Below are 18,691 nucleotides of genomic sequence, written 5' to 3'. Positions count from 1 at the left end.
GAGAGAGAATGGGATAAATTAGTAATATTTTAAAACATGAAGAGAGTTATAGAAACTAAAGAACAAGACCCAAAGGTTACATCTCCGGCCCTATTTTGTAAAAAAAAAAAAAAAAACAATAAATAAATAAATAGATACAGACAGCTATAAAGTATATCACAAATACTGAAACCTGGACAAGGAAGTCAGAGAACTAAAGTATTTATGAATGGCCTGCACATGGAGGGCAACCCCCCAATTCGCCACCAACCCCGGCCATGTCCCTGCTCCTCCTCGAACCTGTGTCCTTCCCAGAGCCCCTCTGGTGCCCGGCGCAGCCACGCTCCCTTGGCAGGGTCTGGGAGAGCCCGGGTATTCAAGGACCCGCACGGGCGAGTGGGTCTAGATCCCCAGCCCCACCTACAGGGCGGGACAGGCTTTACAGTCTTTGTTTCAGCTCGAGGCTCCTCATAAAGCCAGTCTGCTGGGTCCCTGTCCTCTTGCTGGTTCCATCTCTCAAGGTGGACATCGGAGGGCATCATCCTTCCCCGCTGCGCGCACACGCACACGCGCACACACTCAGGCGCCTTCCCCTAGGGTTTGGGCTGATAGGATTTCCATGTGATCAAGCCAACTAAAGAACACACAGGCTTCCAATGACTAACTGGAAACAAACGCCTGTTGATAAATGTTGGCACTGACAGGTTAACTAGCAGGTTAAGTGATTAAAAGAATCTTATGTATCTCTAAGTATGTACTTACCTACCTTTTTTTATGTAATTCAGCTTAGGATGTATATGCCAGGGAGCCTCTTCCACACACCCCCAGTTTGAACCTAACATAGCATGTAAGTGTTTATAAAAATGTTCACATCTTGCTGAGTATTTATTTAACTGCAGAATGTTACATGCTTTCCAGAGCTTTTTATTTACATAATGAGGTCGAATTTTTTAACTGTTATAAAAATAAAGGACTTGCTTAAACTCTGAGAAAGCATAAAAGAAATGCTAATGAGAGTTCCGTCGTGGTGCAGCGGAAACAAATCCAAGTAGGAACCATGAGGTTTCGGGTTCGATCTGTGACCTCACTCAGTGGGTTAAGAATCCGGCATTGCCGTGAGCTGTGGTGTAGGTCGCAGACACGGCTCAGATCTGGTATTGCTGTGGCTCTGGTGTAGGCTGGCAGCTGCAGCTCTGATTAGACCCCTGGCCTGGGAACCTCCATGTGCCGTGGGTGCGGCCCTAAAAAGCAAAAAAAAACAAGGAAATGCTAAAGAACATTAGGACAGAGGCCATGCAGAGAGGAACTGCACACTGGCCCAGATGGCCTGTAAACAAGGGGGAGGAAAGATGAGGGTGTGAGAAGGAAAGAAAGAGCTGCAGGACGACTCTGACAGACACAGACTGGGAGTACCCAGCCAACCAGAGGCAGGTGTCCACAGGGCCTGCCCTGCCTACCGGCTGCAGGGGTGGGACACGGCCCTCACCAGCGCGTGCCTCCCGTCCCTTCTGCTGCAGTGCGCGGTGGTGGTCAGGAGGCACCTCCCCGTTCGTTTCCCCTTGGGAAGGACCATCTGTAAGGCACAGATCAGAGAAGCCAGTGAAACAGCGTGTTTCTGTTTGTCAAAGTCAAGATTAGCATGCATCCCTCTGGGGAGCAACGAGATAACACAGCACTCAAGTCTGGGTGTGCTGCACATACGCCAGCAGCACAGTGCCAGCGAGCGCAAGGGGGGCTTTGGTTTGGTTTGGTTGCTTTTTAGGGATGTTTCCAGGCTAAGGGTCAACGTGGTAGCTGCAGCTGCTGGCCTACACCACAGCCACAGCAACACCAGATCCAAGCTGGCCACACTGCAGCTCATGGCAACACTGGATCCTTAACCTATTGAGCGAGGCCAAGGATTCACCCTGCATCCTCATGGATCCTAGCTGGGTTTGTAACCTGCTGAGCCACAACAGGAACTCCGAGAGGGGCTTTTTAAAATGCATATGTGGCTCTGTTTCTTTTTTTGTTTGTTTGTTTTTGTCTTTTTGCCTTCTCTAGGGCTGCTCCCGCGGCCTATGGAGGTTCCCAGGCTAGGGGTCCAATCAGAGCTGTAGCCGCCGGCCTACGCCAGAGCCACAGCAACGCGGGATCCGAGCCACGTCTGCAACCTACACCACAGCTCACAGCAACGCCGGATCCTTAACCCACTGAGCAAAGCCAGGGATCAAACCTGCAACCTCATGGTTCCTAGTCGCATGCGTTAACCACTGCGCCACGACGGGAACTCCAGCTGCTCTGTTTCTTTTGGTTTTTAACCATGTAACTCTTTTACCTATCCAGAATAATCTTTTAAGGTAAAACAAATGTCTACCTTTATACACTGTGGTGTATAAATGTGGGTCATTACAAAGTGACTTTAATTTCTATTAAGTGTCATTATGTTTGCTAGTGATTACTAAGTATGAGGTATCACAGACTGGAAGACTTCCCTAGGCAGACAATTATCCATAAGCTTATGTGCACACGCACGGCGTGCTTCTGTTTACATCAATCTACATTCACCCCATGTACTTCCTGCCTCCTGGAATAATGACCTGCAAACTTTTTTTGGTCACATATTCTTATTGGTAAAAGCTTTTGAGCATATACTCCAATTATATGTATATTTATTTATATCAATGGAATTAATGCATACATTATGAAACAGTAACAAAAGCTGACATTTATGAAGGACAGAGCAGACAAACAAGAAGTTCCAAAGCCTTTTCTCCAGCCCAGCAGAAGGTCCTGTGCAGCCCAGATGCACTGGGAACATTCTCCTCCAAAGTGTCGGTCAGGAGCTTCCTCCACTGAAGTGCCCACTTGTTCACTGAACTTGGTGAAAAGGTTTAAAATGATCTCTGATTTCATCTCCCTCACTTGTTCTAAGTTCCTCAATTCAAACCCAAAGCAGAGAGTTCCCATCGAGGTGCAGCAGAAACGAATCCGACGAGGAACCACGAGGTTGTGGGTTCGATCCCTGGCCTCACTCAGTGGGTTAAGGATCCAGTGTTGCCATGAGCTGTGGTATAGGTCACAGATGCGGCTCAGATCTGGCATGGCTGTGGCTGTAGCCAGCAGCTGTAGCTCCGACTGGACCCCTAGCCTGGGAACCTCCATGTGCCACAAGTGTGGCCCTTAAAAAAAAAAAAGCAAACCCAAACAATAAAGCAATGCCACCAGCTCCATGAATGCACTGGCCTCCCTGCTACACAGCTTCTCACCCTCTCAGTCAGAGCCCGACCTCTGAGGTTAGAAATCGCATCACAGGTGTACCTGAGACTCTTCACCTGCCATAGACATAAGCGACCTTAAGACAGAACTGCAGGGCAAACGTGTGTCTATTTGAGAGGAAGCTATGATATAATGGCCATCACCAAATGGATGACAATTTGTATCAGACTTTTTAAAAAAAAGGAACTCGGAATTCCCATCGTGGCTCAGAGGTAACGAACCCAACTAGTATCCATGAAGACAAGGGTTTGATCCCTGGCCTCACTTAGTGGGTTAAGGATCCAGGGTTACCATGACCTGCATGGTAGGTTGCAGATGCAGCTCAGATCTGGCATTGCTGTGGCAGCTGCAGCTCTGATTCGACCCCCTAGCCTGGGAATTTCCATATGCTGCAGACGCAGCCCTAAAAAAAAATAAGTTCAAAAATTGCAACGAGGGCAGCATAAAATTAAGCTGTTATCTGGGGTCCTTCTGTTGGTTACAACATAATGAGTGTCTCCTATCTGGGTTCAAACAGTTCAAAACTAGCCCTCAAGTAACCCCTGCCAAAGTCGAAAGGTTTCGCTTGGGCGTTCTCTCTGAGTTTTCTGGAACAGGAAGCAAAGCCACTGTCTGCTTAGGGCCTCATGAGCGCCTGCCATGTGCTGACACAGGGTGATTCAATGCTGAATGAGACCGTGACTTTCGAGGTCAATGACATCTAGGAATGAATAATCAGATCACAGAGAAAAGTCCATGCTCCTCAGCAGGAGCCTGGAAATGATTACTCGCCAGGGAAAATAGCAGAAGGCTCCCCAGAGGGAATGGCCTCGATCCGGACGAAGAGAATGGATTATGGTTCAGGAGGCAAGGAAGGGGAGGAGGGGAAAGCAAAGCCAGAGCCGTCAGCGAGAGAGAAAATTCACACGGAGCACCGAACACGCGAGTGGCATGTATCGTCATGAGACCCTCAGGAGGTGGGAGGGAGTGGGATGGAGGGAGCGTGTGGGGTTCGTAGCTGCCGACGATTCCACTTAGAATGGATAAGCAGTGAGCCTCCTGTGCAGCACGGGGAGCTCAATCCAGTCTCGGGGATAGACCCTGATGGAAGAGAATACAAGAAAAGGAATGTATCCAGACCTACGACTGGGTCACTTTACTGTACAGCAGAAATGGGCACAACATTCTAAGTCAACTTTACGTCAACAAAAAAAATAAATAAATTAAAAAAGACAAGCCTCAGGAGACTGCCATTATCCCTGCTTTACGGTGGAGAGACTGGCTCGGGAGGGTTAAGCAGCGGGCACGAAGCACACACGCGGTTCCCTCTGGCGGTGAATTAGAGGGCGCAGGAGCTACACAGTTGCTCTCACGTGCTATTTAAATGACACCAAAACACCACTGTATACAGTATTTGTAAGGATACAGAGGAGTGGCACTCGGCAGAACTATCCTCGGAAGCCGCGTGGAGTGCGCTGTGGGCAGGATCCCCAGGGCATCCGGGACAGCTGGTTTCTAAACTCTCCCAAGGAGGATATTTTCTTACAATACTGAAATACTATTACATTATATTATTTAGAAAAGAGTATTATAAAATAATTTTATTTAGAAATATGACTCTATTATAAATATTATAAATAATATTTGCAACATTGTGATATTTATGTTAATATATTGGTAATATAATTTATATTATTTTATAATTTATAATAATATATTGATATTATTAAATAATGGTATGAGTGTTATTTATAAAATATATTAAAATATTGTTATTTATTATATTATATTATATGATTTATTATTATTAAATAATATTATGAGTATTATTTATAAAATATCATTATATTAAAAAGTACTGTTATTATTTTTTAATATTGAATAATATTTTTAGGAGTAGCACCCTCTTCTTTCTCTATTTACTTATTTTTGGCCACACCTGCAGCATGTGGGAGTTCCCAGGCAAGGGACCAAACCCACACCACAGCAGCAACCCTGAGCCCCTGCAGTGACAGCATGGGATCCTTAACCTACTGCGCCACAAGGGAACTCCAGCAGTGTCTTCTTTAAACAAGTGTTTATCAGATACTTGAGGACTATCAATTTAAAGGAGCCTAAACTAATACTGTGTCCAGAAACCCACCTGTTCTGAGAGGTTATTGAAGGGTCAGGCCTAAATCTGCTTAACCCCCAAGCCCGAGCTCAAAGCCTCTAGCATGTGACTGAAAGGCAGACAGACAGACACGTGGATAAGAAAGAAGGGGAGGAATTCCATGGTGACAACAAAGACGGTGTGTCTCCAGGAGCGTCTGATGCAACTTAGTGTTGCATTTTCTTCAACCATTTATCATAACCACAACATTTTTAGGCAACTTAAATCCTTTAGGGAACAAGATAGGAATGAGTGAACCAGGAGTTCCCATCGCGGCTCAGCGGAAACGAATCTGACTAGCATCCATGAGGACGCAGGTTCGATCCCTAGCCTCGCTCAGTGGGTGAAGGATCTGGCGTTGCCGTGAGCTTCGGTGTAGGTGGCAGACTCGGCTTGGATCCCACATGGCTGTGGCTGTGGTGTAGGCCGGCAGCTATAGCTCCGATCCGACCCCTAGCCCGGGAACCTCCATATGCCATGGGCGTGGCCCTGGAAAGACAAAATAAGAATTAAAAGAATGAGCGAACCAGCGGATCTCCACTTAAAGAAATGTACCCCCGTCTGTTTGTCATCCTCAGGAGATTACTACAATCAAGGGGAGATTCGTAAGAAAGAACTCCTGCAGAGCTGTGACGTGTTGGGGATCCCATCCTCCAGCGTAACAATCATTGACAACAGGTAAATTTCTCTTTTCACAACGCAGAAGTTCATTGGCAGTAGACATGCAGTGGGACTCTCAAAAGATGCCCAAAAAACCCCTCATGTGGGTAGATAAGGACATCTCATTTGAGAAGTCTACTGGAAATAGTTTCACATTTGTTTTTAAATGACAGTGTGATGCAAGTGAGTTTTTTCAACTGCTGTTCAGATTGGGCGTCTTAAGACAGCTACTTCTCTTAAATCTTTAAAAAAAATTTCCCTGTAAAAAATTTCAGAAATACAAAGACCAGTATTGTGAACCCCCTCGGGCCTCTTACCTGAGGACTGGTAATTACCAAGCCTTTGCTACACGTGTTTCCTGTGTTCCCCAGATGCCGTCTTGTGTGTGCGTGTTATTTTTTTAAAAACCCACCCACCAGGTGATGCTGTGCCTACCTCCTTAGGTGTACACCCCTTAAGGAGGTGGACATTTTTTTCATGTATCATCACCCCATCTGACAAAACTGACAGCAACGGCAGTTCCTCGGTTCCTCCAACACCCCGTCCATGGTAAAATTTTCTCCACGTAGCTCAAAAATATCTTTTTACAGCTCGTTTGTTCAGATCAGGATCTAATTCACACTTTACAGCCGGTCGGTTGATAGACTCTGCACTTAATTGCGGTCCCCTCCTCCCCCCGAGACATTACTGACGGTTGAGAAATCGGAGTCCGAGGTCGTGGAGGATGTCTGTCCCGTCGTGGCACCGAGTTGTTCTCTGTCCCTCACATTTCTCGCAAACTGGAAATCGGCCCTAACGTTCCAGGCCAGAGGCTGGCCTGTGTACTTTCTGCCATCATTTCAGGAGACACGTATTGTCCCACTTTGGGTGATTCTGCAGTTGATCAGTGACCTCGCATGGCAGTGGATGCTCTTTTCCTTGTAAAGGCCAGACATCAGCCTTTCAAGTGGTGTTTTCTTGGTCGCTTGCGTCATTAATTTACTGGCAGCTGCAAAATGGTGACTTTCTGTCTTACGCGTTCTAGATGTACTAGCTGCGATTCTTCTGGAAAGCAGAACTGTATCCACCGGGGCTGTTTAGTTACCCTGAGGTACAGTTTGACCCCAGAGAGAGGCTGAGTGCTGCACTCTTTCCCTCTCGCCGCCCTTTTCCGCGCGAGGAGCTGCTCCCCTGCGTACCTGCGGTGCTGAGGCACGGGCTGGCTCTTGGGTGGGGAGGGCCCTGCCTTATTGCCTCAGGAACTTAGGTGGTCATGTGTTCGGTTTTTCAGTTTAAGTCATTCTGTTCTTAGATGCTCCAACTGTCTCCTCTTTGGCCGCTGAGCCTCTTCATGGTGACTCATGTGTCCTTTTGATAAGAAAGTGAGATTCTGACTTCATTTATTACAATTTTTAAATCCCCTGAAGATCCTGCAGCTTCAGCAACATCCTCTGCTCGTATAGTGCTACAGCAGAAGAGCAGTAAACTTGTTAAAAATAAATACTTTCAGGAGTTCCCGTCATGGCTCAGTGGTTAACAAATCCAACTAGGAACCATGAGGTTTCAGGTTCGATCCCTGGCCTCGCTCAGTGGGTTAAGATCGAGCGTTGCCATGAGCTGTGGTGTAGGTTGCAGATGTGGCTGCAGCTTGGACCCTGCGTTGCTGTGGCTCTGGCCTAGGCCGGCGTCCACAGCTCCGATTCGACCCCTAGCCTGGGAACCTCCATATGCCGCAGGTGCCGCCCTAGAAAAGACTAAAAAATAAAATAAATACTTTCAAGGACGCTGCTTTGAAGATTCAAGGAAACCAGGTGGCTTAGTTGGCTCAGGCTGCCCTAGCAAACCTAGACCAGGGGCTTACACACAGAAATGTGTGTTTTCTCACAGCTCTGGGGACTGGAGGTACCAGGTCAAGGTCTGGCAGGGTTGATTTCTGGAAGGGTCTGCTTCCTGGCGCAGTGGCCGTCTTCTCACCGCACACCCCCACGTGGATGCAAAAGAAGTTTCCCTCTTCCTCTCACATGGCCACCAGTCGTGCAGGGTTAGGGTCCCACACTGCGACCTCGCTTAACTTGAGTCGCCTCCTACACACCCATCTCCAAAGGCTGGGGATCAGGGCCTCAGCAGGTGCATGCAGGGAGGACCCGATTCGGCCCCCAGCAGCAGGGGACTTTTGGTCATCCAGCCTCTCGTTTCCTAAGCAGAGCTTTGGCGTCTCGCTTGGGGTCACTGAGACGCGTCCCAGGGCTGCACGCAGACGAGGGAGAGAGGGGAACGCTGTGTGGAGGACCTCTGCCCGGAATCTGAAGGCAAAAGCATGTCCTAACTCATTACAGTCCATGGTCTGCGTTCACCTTCAAAAGAACCCACTGTCCCCACGTGAGACCCGAAGCCGAGGCCTCGTGAGAGGCTGAGCGTCTCGCCGAGGTCGTCCGGCTCACCGCCTGGTCACTCTGCTTATTGTCGCCTCGGTGCCTGAGACCCAGGTTCACAACCATCGTCTCATTTGGTTCTCCAGCAAAGGACAGGTTTTATCATCCTTTTTTCATTTCACATGAAGAAAGGGACGCTTAAGAGCCTCCTCGGAGGTCACATGTTACTATGCGGCCATCGGCACTGGGCAGGCAAGTGACTCCCGAATGCCTGGCTTTCTGCAGGGAAGCAGGTCGCCGCTCTGCCACTGTGTGCGGGCGTCGGGCGTGTGTTTAAGGCGACCCTTGGTAGGCGTGGTGCACGGTCAGCGCTTTCTCCCACTGATCTGAACTGCACGGCTGGATTTCAGGGAGACATGGAGCCAGAGGGGCTCCCCCACTAAACCCCTCCCCTGACCCCTTAAGGAGGGAAAAGAGAAGGCCTGGCCTCAGCAGTGTGACAACCCAGTGGATTTTTGGTACCTTTACCTGGTTCCTTACCACCCAAGTTCTATGAACTTGCCCAGATCGGGGCGGGGGGGGGGGGGAACACCTTTGGTGACAAGCTCGTTGTCCCATCATATCCTAGCGTACACACCATCTTTCACTCTGCACAGTAAGCCCCTCTGTATCTTTTATTCCTGAAGCCCCAACCTCCATCCTAACCCCTGACATACCGTAGCTGCTCGTTTCACGTTGAATAAATGGATGACTCGCTTATACCACAAGCGACACCACGTACAGGTGTCGACTCAGACAACCTGAAAGATACCTAAGCCCCAGCCCCCTTGCCCCACTGTCTGTGTTTACCCAGAAATGGTGATGAGCAAACCTATTTCTGAGACTTCAGTGAAACGGTTTTCACGTTCTTAATTGCACGGAACAGTCTGGATCCCTGACTTACTGGTTATTTTTTTACCTTATGGGACGTCCTGAGTGAGAACTTTTGGTAGAAGGATTTTCGCCTTCATCTCTTTGCCATTCTGTAGATTTGCTCCACCGTCCTGGGGGTTCAGCATCATGAAAACCTCGCCTCTCCCGGGGCTTGTCTTCATATCACTCTGGCATCAACAAGCCCAAAGCGACGGCCGACTAATTTTAGCTGAACGAGGAAACGGAACCCAGCTCCCGCCAGGAAACACGAGTGAGCCTGGCTTGCTAGCAGCTCCTGGGCATCCTCGTGTTTTCCAGCAAATGCGTGCCCATCTTACAGTGAAAGAGAAGCCACAAGGCAGAGTCGGGGACTGCCGGGGACATGATGGTAATGAAACCCAGTAAGAGCGTTCCCTCACCCAGCCCTCCAAAGGCCACGCGCACACAGCCAAAGCGGGCCTGACCAGGCAGCCTCTCACCGCGAGACCTGAAAGCCAAGCTTCCCGCAGGCCGCTCCTCCAGATGCAGGGTGACTGGGCCGAGGCACCAGTCCCAGTCCCCGCTGGCAGGAGCCAGGCAGGGCTCGCGTCCTCCCAAAGGGCGAGCAGGGCAGGGCCGTTTCCTAGAGGAGGAACCAGGGGAGGGGACCGAGGCGGACCCGGCGGACACAGAAGCTGGCTCCCCTGTCAACACAGAAAACTGCAGCACGGCCACTTCAAAGGCAGATGCGGGAGCTGAAGGGAGGCTGGGTCTCTAGGTCCCATGAGTCAGTGCAGAAGCAGAGTGGGACCAGGGAGGGGGGCCTGCTCCTTGAAAGAGGTCGCAAAGACACCACAGACAGAGGATTGTCCTCATTCTGCCCGACACTTTTCTCCCTGCTTTGCGTTAATTAACTGCTTCGCTTCTCAGTCCCGCGACGTCGTCACTGCTACTCCTCCGCTTTGACAGACGAGGAAACCCACACGCCAAATAACGGGCCCAAAGCACAGCAGGGCCCCGCGGCCTCGCCCTCGGCTTTGGCCTGTGCTCCCAGCTCCACGGCCCTGGCTCTGGGTCCAAACAGACCCACCGCAGTGGCGTTTCAGGCAGGGGAGGGACTCCGTGGGCCTGGCGCCGCAGAATTACCTGTGTGCTTGTTAACGCAGGGATGCGGGGACAGAGGAGGCTTAGCTGGTCTTCCTGCCTGGAGCACAGGCCTGGGAGCCAGCCCGGGGCCGGGGAGGCGGAGCAGGACGGCCTGTGAGGGGGATGAGGACAAGACTGGAATCGCCAGTCCCGGGAGCTCCTGGAGGAAACCTCCGTGTGTCAAACAAAGTCCCCCCCCCACCCCCCCAACAGACAGCACAGCCTCAGCTCTGTCCTGTCCCCTGTCACAGGACACTTGGTTCTGGGTCCTCAGAGGCCGCTCCCCCCGCCCCCACCTCTGCTTCCTTCTGCCCCACAGAGGCGGCTGAAGATCTGCATCTTTCACAAAGCCGGGCTGCGGGCTCACTCTTAATCTGCCGTCGCTTCCTCCTTGTCACCGGCCCATCCAGCGTCTTCCTTGGCTTTGGAAACCACAGTTTTTCGGAGGCCAGGGTACGGCAGGGACACACGTCCGTGGGTCCTCGCTGAGCCCAGGGAGAACCAGGTCTGTCATTACTCCTGTGACACCACCCACAGTGTGCACAGGGGCGCTGTCCTGGGCTCGTCAGGTGACAAGGTGGGCGTTTTTAACCCCTCAGCCTGCGGGTGGGCTGGACCGCATTGTCCAGGAGCAGAAGTCAGGGCCAGAGGCACCCCCAGAGCCAGAAACATGGAGCATCCGTGCTCCCTGGGGCCCCAGGGGCCCAGCCAGAGGGTGGACCCGGGGGGCTGAGACCGGGCTGTGGCCAAAGCTCGCAGCTTGCTGTCTGGCCCCTCAGCCTCTGCGGAGACGGGAAGCCAAGGGTTTGTTTGAAAGAATGAGTCGCTACCTCGGTCAGGTATCCAACCAAGGCCGACTTCCTAACCTGAGCCCCTATGGAGTTAGACGGCTGGGCCCAGGTGCTCAGGCCTGACCTGAGCGTTTCAGGTTATAGCCTGACGCCAGCCTGGCCGTCACGCTCAGCTTCCCACTTCCACGTATCTGACCCCCACCCTGGCCTCCGTGCCTGGCCTGGGTTCTCATCATGCGGCTGGTTTCCTGGACTGGTCCTCTGTGATCCCCCAGGTAGTTTCAAATGACGCGATGGGAGCTGAGATGAATGTACGGGGCCTATTTTTTACCAGATGTGATGAGTCACCTACGCACAAATGCGCGAGCCGTTACCCGCAGGAACTTGCGCAGACACGGCCTCTCCCTGGACTCGGGGCCAGCAAACTGTCACCTCTCAGCCCCTCTGTGACTGGGATGCTAAACGGGCCCGCTCAGTGCGCCGAGCACGCCCGCCTTAAGCGCGCTGAGCGACATCACCGAACAGACAGTGCGTCCCTCTTTACGGCAAAATGAAGTGACGATAAGACCTCTGAGAGAATTTCATGACGTCCCTGGGGCTCGCCTCCCAAGCAGAACTGGCAACGTCTCCTCCGTGACACCCCCCACCTGGGGACTGTGGGGTCTGGGCCCCCCGCCCCCTCCTTACCAGCGAGGTGACAGCAGGCAGGCAGATCTGCGCTCGCCCCGTGTTCTTCCTTGAGATAAAATAAGGATGCTGAGTTAGAGCATCGCCGAGGTCTGTCCTCAGAGCCAATGTCCTGTGATGCAGTAAACACAGGACCGTCCTGCAAAAAGACAGGTACCTGAAACAGGGCTGCCAAAGAAACTACAAGAGGCCCAGTGGCATCTGTTTTAGACAAACGGTCATTTTTGGTAAAATCTAAGTATATCCCACGGGACATAATTATATTTTGAAAAGGAGGCACGGTTTATCTGAAAGGCAGGTTTTAGCTGGCATCCAGCCTTGGCAGCCCTAACCCCAGATGCCATTCCTCTGATCTCATTTCTGAAGGTGGGCCTCGCCACGTCCCCACCTGTGCCTGCTCGTCCCCTGGCTTTTTATCCTGAGCCCGAAACAGGCCGTGAGTATCAATTGCTGCTCCCTGGGTGGCCTCACCTAGGAAATAAGCTCCCAGAATGTAGAGGGGATGGCTACCCACTCCCTGTTTCCTAGAACCAGCTGCTCGGAGACACCTGGCCACCTGTTACTTACAGCCTTGCCCATAACCGCGCCTTGGCCACGTGCCTCGCTGCAGCCGTAATGAGCTTCGGGAGAAATTTTCCTTGGCTTCCGTGTGTTATTTCATGGTTGTGGCAGCTTCCCGGATCTGTCTGTTCAAGATTCCCTCATCATTCAAACAAGAAGCCCTCCGCTCGACTGGCGCGCATCTGTCCCTGCCCCTCTCTCTTGCTCTGAGTCAAGGATCGTCCGTACTCACCACTCCGGCCTCACCTCTTACCCTCCCCGACGCGGTGAGGTCTGGCCCACGGCACTCACGCCTCCGCCCCCGAAACCCTTCTTTGTCACAGTCACCCTAACGTCCTCATTGTGCCATCAGTAGGCCCTTTTCAGCCCAGTCTTACCAGCCTCCCGGCAGCCCTGGTGAAGGCTGACCCCACCACCACCACCTCGGGAAACTACATTGGCGTCCGTGACAGTTCTCAGCCCCAGCTGTCCCCTGCCTCCTTCCTTCCCGGCCACCCTGTGCCGTCGCCTTCACATGCCAGCCGCAGGTATGGGCCCGAGCTCTGTCCACAGCACCTGCACGCCCCCTAAGCCTCCCTTCCCCATGCTGGCGCATGTCCCCACCATGGTCCCCAAAGCCCCGGGCGCCGTCCAGGCTCATGAGGGAACAGCCTGAGAGCACTTGGGCCTCCGTGTTTCTTTACTGATCTTTGAAACATGTTCACTCGTTTTATCTTCACACGCGGCGCACCTGCTGGATCTCAGATGCCGGAGGAACGCAGAGTGCAAAGCCAGTCCCTGCCCCCAGGCTCACACTCTAGAACATAGAACATGCATTGGGCAGAGGTTAAGGGGTCTCCAAGTTTCTTAAAACCATGAAAAGCTTGGAGTTCCCGTCGTGGCTCATTGGTTAAGGAACTCGCCTAGGAACTAGGAGGACGCATGTTCGATCCCTGGCCTCACTCAGTGGGTTAAGGATCCGGCGTTGCCATGAGCTGTGCTGTAGGTTGCAGAGGTGGCTCGGATCTGGCGTTGCTGTGGCTGTGGTATAGGCTGGTGGCTGTAGCTCCGATCAGACCCCTAGCCTGGGAACCTCCATATGCCATGGGTGCTGCCCTAAAAAGCAAAAAAAAAAAAAAAAAAAAAAAATAGGGAAAGCTTGATGTGATGTGCCACGAGAGAGCTCTGGGACTACCCTGGGGGAGCACAGTTGGGGGACAGGGACCTGCTGGCATCATCAGGTGAGAGAAATGCAGCGAGGGGGGAGGAGACGGAGAGGGAGGCAGTTCCAGGGTGCCCCCCTCCCCAGGGACCAGCAGCAGCCCCCCCCCCGCCCCCCGCTGTCAGAGCTGGGAGCCAGGTGTGGACGCGGCGCCTCTGTTACGACTCGTCTCCCTCCCCCGCCCGTCAGACCGACTTGACACCAAAAATGCCACTACCTGCAAAAGGGAAAGAAGTATTTTTCCAAGGCCTGAATTTCCCGCTTCTCCTACCGCTAAAGTGAGCCGTCAGAAACGTGCCGGGGGCAGGGGCGTCAGAGCCGCAAGCAGGCTTCCTGGGCCAGGTGGGTCCGGGGGCCCAGCGGGGAGACAGGCGAAGGGCTCCGGCGGTGACCCTGGCGCTTGCGGGGCAGGGAAGGTGTCCTCTGACGTGTCCCCAAGGGGCCCGTCGCAGATGGAGAAGCAGGTTGCAGGAAGACACTGTCAGGGGTCGAGTCTGACCAAGGTCAGACACAGCAGGAGGGAGCGGGCGTGGTGGGGACAGAGGCGGGGGCAGGACGCCTCTCCTTGCAGCTGTTGTCACCGGCCGCTGATTCTGTCGTGTGAGGGCCGCTCTGTGGGGCGTAAGGGGAGGCTTGCTGGCATCACGGGACCGTGCCTTCTGCGTGGATCAGAGACTCACAGGGCCTGGACCCAGATCTAACCTTTCCGTCCTCCTCACCTTTGCCTTTCATTTCTCTGCGCTTCCCGACAGAGGGTTTTGGATGCGTGGTACACATCAGACCTGAGCTCAGCCCCCGCTGCACCCCCCCCCCCCAGGCTGTCCCATCGGCAGGTGTGGCCGAGGGAGGTGAGGAGCTTAAAGGCACCAGTGACCACCGCCCTGGAACTGGACCCGGGTCTGTTTCCAGGCCCGATCTAGTGGGTGAGACGCTGCAGCAAGCGTCTGGCTGCCAGGGTGGCTTGAGTCGGGCAGGTGGCCGGTGGTGACTCTGAGATGACCTTGTTTGGAGCTAGACCACAGCCGGCATCCGTGATGGCAAGCTAGGACAAGGCCCTCCGTTTTAACATGTGACCTCACCGCGCCCACCGAAAACATGCCTTCAGTCCAGGCCCTACCTGCTCCGGGCATGTGTCCCACTGAGCCGTGGCGCCTGGGTTCCCGGTGACCCCGCGCAGAGGGGCTCAGGGTCCCAGAAGACGGCGGAGCAGGGGGCTGGCACGGCGGGGTTAGCCTTGAGTGCCTAGAGCCCGAGGGCTGGTTCCCCCACAGTGCTGTGCAGCGGGGTGTGCCCATCTCGGGGGAGGTAGGGATCTTTTTCTCCTTCTAACTTAATTTTCTGTTCACGTATAGCTCTCATATACCATCGAGTCTTTTAAAAAAACCAGCTTCAGCTCTTTGTGAACACATGTGGTCTCACACCCATAAACACAAGTGCTGAAGTCACATGAACACATCCGCTTTCTTATCAACGAAATAACCACAGCTTTTTCAGATTGTTATCTCAGTAAAAACATCTTTTTCTAAGAAGTGCTGGAGCCCCGAGACTTTGGCTACAGACACGCAGGACCTCAGATGAAAGACCCTGCTGCAGAACAACAGTTGATTTTGAAATCAGGTCTTTACAAGATAGATTTTGACTTGTTTTAGATGTTCATTCTAGGAGTAGACCTTGCCTAAGAAAAGTCTAAGTTGTTGTTTCTTTGGGTTTTGTTTTTTTTTTTTTTTTTTTTTTTGGTTTTTTTTTGCTATGAAAGAGTATCAGCTTATTTTATGTTTCAGAGGCGGGGAAGTAGAGGTGGCTAATGAATAAATTCACCCCATCCCTGAGAACGTGTGTTGCCACCTAAGCCAGAAGCAACATTCCCAATAACGAAGACGGTCTCCTGGCCGCACGGCACGGGCGCCTTGCCTACATTCTCAAGTACCCGCGCCAAAGAGAATGAACCCAACTGGGGAGGATAGTGAAGTGGTCTGGATTCTTTCTGGAGTATTTTCCTTTTAAGTTCCTAGCCTGGCAGATGTGTATACTTTTTGCTGCAGGATTTAAGACTTAGTTCTTTGCTTGTGTCTAAGAAATACTAATTTTAGAAGGATGTGGATGCTGATACGGGTGAATTTTTTACAAGACTGGTCCAAAGGAGAAGAAGAAAAAAGGGGTTCCTGATAGAATTTTCCACAAGAGGGAAATAAGGCCTTGCTCTAGTGCAGAAGAAAGAGCTGGCGCTCTGTACACAGCTGGTGGTGCCTGTTGTGGCAGCCTCTGTGTGATAAGAAGTGAACAAACCACAGGTGCACCAGAGCAATGAAACCTTTGCACACTCAGCCTCAGAAGTTCTGAGTCTGATCTGAGAATGGAGGGAGGGGACAGAGGGAGGGCTTATTCACCTGTTACAGAGTTAGCGACAACTGGGAATCCTGTTGACCTGGAGGAAGAATCCCCTTGGGTTCCATCAGAATCCATTGATCAGTGGTCATCCAGAATCACTGATCCATGAGGCGCTGCTAAGATGGGGCTGACCCGTGGACCAGCACTAACTCGTGGACCAGTGTAGACTCCCTTTCAAGAAGCATTTGCCGTTTAGAAGCCATCTGAGCACCAGCAGAGAGGGTCTTCCTGGGACATGTCACATACCCCAGACCCCCTCAGCCTTGAGGTCCTCTCAGAGGCCTCCCTTGTTCTGGGCTGAGGGTGCCCTGGCCCAGATGCCTCCGTGCCCAGATTCCCAGGGACTCGGAGCAGGAGGGCACTGGAATAGTCCCTACGTCTTCACAACTTTGGAAAAGCCCTAGTTGGAGCAGACACACAGCGAGATCCTGACTTAGAAACGACGATGGGTCTGGCCCTTATTTCATCAGGTGGCTGATACCACTGTGGAAAACCTCTATTTCTATGTAGCCTAAATACCTATACACAGACAACCTAAATGGCTGCAAACAGAGCCGTTTCACCTCCCAAACCCTCCAAGGCGGTGCTGATTCCCCGAAAACGGCCCAGAGCGACTCTCGCTAAGGCTAAGAGCACAGGTTAGATGACGACTCCAATCCCTTCCAACCCCTGCATTCTCTGGGTAACAAATCCACAGTCCCATCTGGCAGGAAGGTAGTCTTTCCACGGCCACTCTTTTATTTAATTTTTTATTTTTTTGTTTTTTTTTTTTGCCACTTCTTGGGCCACTCCCGCGGCATATGGAGGTTCCCAGCCTAGGGGTCCAATCGGAGCTACAGCCGCCGGCCTACACCACAGCCACAGCCACGTAGGGTCCGAGCCGTGTCTACGACCTAAACCACAGCTCACAGCAAGGCCGGATCCTTAACCCACCGAATGAGGCCAGAGATTGAACCTGCAACCTCATGGATACTCATCAGGTTCATTTCCGCTGAGCCACAGCGAGAACTCCTCTGTAAACACTTTGAGTCACTGATTCTACTAAAGTTCTTACTGAGCTATTACCGAGTTAGGGACAAATATGGAAGCTGCTGACGGAGAGTAGGGATCCCCTCGCGTCCCACTGGAGTCCACTGATCGAAGTCCTACCCCAGAGTTCGCCTCCCGGCCTCTCTGTGGGAGACGCTGGGACCCCCCCGTGCAGGTCACTCCTGACACTTAGCTGCCCCTGGCCAGCCCCTGGACTCGCATGCCCTCTCAGAGCTGCTGGCGTTCTTCGTGGGGCCTGGGTGGAGGGGGCTCCGTGCCTCACCGCAAACCTGCAAGGCCTGCAGGACACGGCTGCCTTAGACACGGTCGGGCCCCGAGCACACTGTGCTCGTGACCAGCACCCAGCCTCGCCCTTGGCGCTAAGGTTCCCAGTCCACGTCTGTGTCCATCCAGAGCCATCGGACAAGCAAGTCCAGCCGCTCCCCTCAGCCTCCCTCGCAGCCACCCCACCTCTTCCAGGCGGCCTCAGCTCCATCCCCCACGGAGGGGACCCGGGTCCCCACTGCTTCCTCCCCTGCTTCTGCTCAGCCTCCTGCTGTGTCTCGGTTTCTCTCCATCTCGGGACCCCCAGCACCTGCACCCAGGCCCTCGTCTCCTACCTGGGCTTCTGGAGAGATGTTCCCACCAACATCTTCCTGGGTTAAGGCCCCTTCGGGTCACACGGGACTGCCTGCTGCTGGCGGCTCTGCCTTGCGGCCTCGGCCCCGCTGCCCATTTCCTTCCTCAGCGGGGAATCGCCTTCACAGACCGTGGGCCTGGCTCTGTCCTCAGTGTCTGTCAAGCATCCTCTCGGCTCATCCTCACGGCGACCCGATGACCGGCGTTAACCGGGCGAGCCCGCCACCCTCTGCTAGCAGGTGCCTCCCCCACAGCCATGAGCTCCTGCCCTGCCCTCCGTGGCCCTCTGCCAGCTCTGCCCCTCTGCTTCATCCCCACGCAGCCTCCGGGCAAGACAGACCTTCCCCACGACCTGGGTCCTGGTCCGGTGGCCTCTCGCCTCTCACTTCCTCCCAAACTTCTCCCCTCCCACTGACCTCGTCCTGCTGTCCCTCCTGCCTGTCCTGCCCTGCTGCTTCCAGGGCCACCGATGGTCCCTCAAGGGTGACATCCGGCGGCCTGTGCTTCCTCAAGCCCTGAGCTGCTGGGCCCTCTGCCTTTCCTCCACCAGCCCCGTCCCGCCCCATCCCGCTATGCTTCTGGCTCTCGCTCCTCTCAGGCAATCCCCAGACCGTTAATCCAGTGGCTGCACCTTCTTCCTGAGAATTCTTTTTGAACGTGCTATTTCAATTTTGATGATCTTAAACCCAAAAAAGTAAGCACCATTCCCTGGTATTCCCCGGTGGGCTAGTGGTTAGGATTCGGCACTTTCACTGCCGCGGCCCAGATTCAAATCCCTGCTCTGGGAACTGAGATCCCACCTCTAGCCGCTGCATGCCGGGACCAAAACCGAAAAAAAGAAAGAAAAAAAAAAAAAAAGCCCCATTGGCTGAGCTTTGCCTAACTGGGTAGCGCCAGTCTCACTGCCAGCCTGTGTAAAGGAAACCACTGTTCCCGAAAGTGGAGCCCTCGGCCTTTCCCCCCCGCGCGGGTACCGCCC

The 18,691-nt window shown here is 53.0% G+C and overlaps 1 protein-coding gene and 1 long non-coding RNA gene across 4 annotated transcripts in view; one reads left to right on the top strand and one right to left on the bottom strand.

Moving 5' to 3' along the window:
* The window catches only part of PIGL (phosphatidylinositol glycan anchor biosynthesis class L), a 39,558-nt gene that overhangs the window by 4,400 nt on the left and 16,467 nt on the right, over positions 1–18,691 (top strand). Inside the window, exon 2 of the mRNA XM_003132024.5 lies at positions 5,947–6,046. Coding sequence (XP_003132072.1) covers positions 5,947–6,046 — 100 coding nt within the window. The remainder of the gene's footprint in view (positions 1–5,946; positions 6,047–18,691) is intronic.
* The window catches only part of LOC102164805 (uncharacterized), a 30,686-nt gene continuing 14,608 nt past the window's right edge, over positions 2,614–18,691 (bottom strand). The window contains exons 5-14 of one of the 3 annotated variants that reach the window (XR_014822072.1): positions 13,928–14,268; positions 13,059–13,251; positions 12,462–12,580; positions 11,895–12,033; positions 10,417–10,528; positions 9,338–9,422; positions 8,100–8,310; positions 7,207–7,472; positions 6,464–7,016; positions 2,614–4,317 (exon numbers count right to left, since the gene is read on the bottom strand). This is a non-coding gene — a long non-coding RNA (uncharacterized LOC102164805). Of the gene's footprint in view, positions 4,318–6,463; positions 7,017–7,206; positions 7,473–8,099; positions 8,311–9,337; positions 9,423–10,405; positions 10,529–11,894; positions 12,034–12,461; positions 12,581–13,058; positions 13,252–13,873; positions 14,269–18,691 lie in introns of those variants that run through there. The other 2 variants (XR_014822074.1, XR_014822073.1) reach the window with 2 other exon arrangements.

The sequence above is a fragment of the Sus scrofa genome, chromosome 12, assembly GCF_054392235.1.
Source record: "Sus scrofa isolate SSC_HxYL_T2T_F1_AM1 chromosome 12, Sscrofa_HxYL_maternal_Yorkshire_Landrace_v2.0, whole genome shotgun sequence".
Taxonomy (NCBI): Eukaryota; Metazoa; Chordata; class Mammalia; order Artiodactyla; family Suidae; genus Sus; species Sus scrofa.
This window is presented reverse-complemented; position numbering and strand designations above follow the sequence as displayed.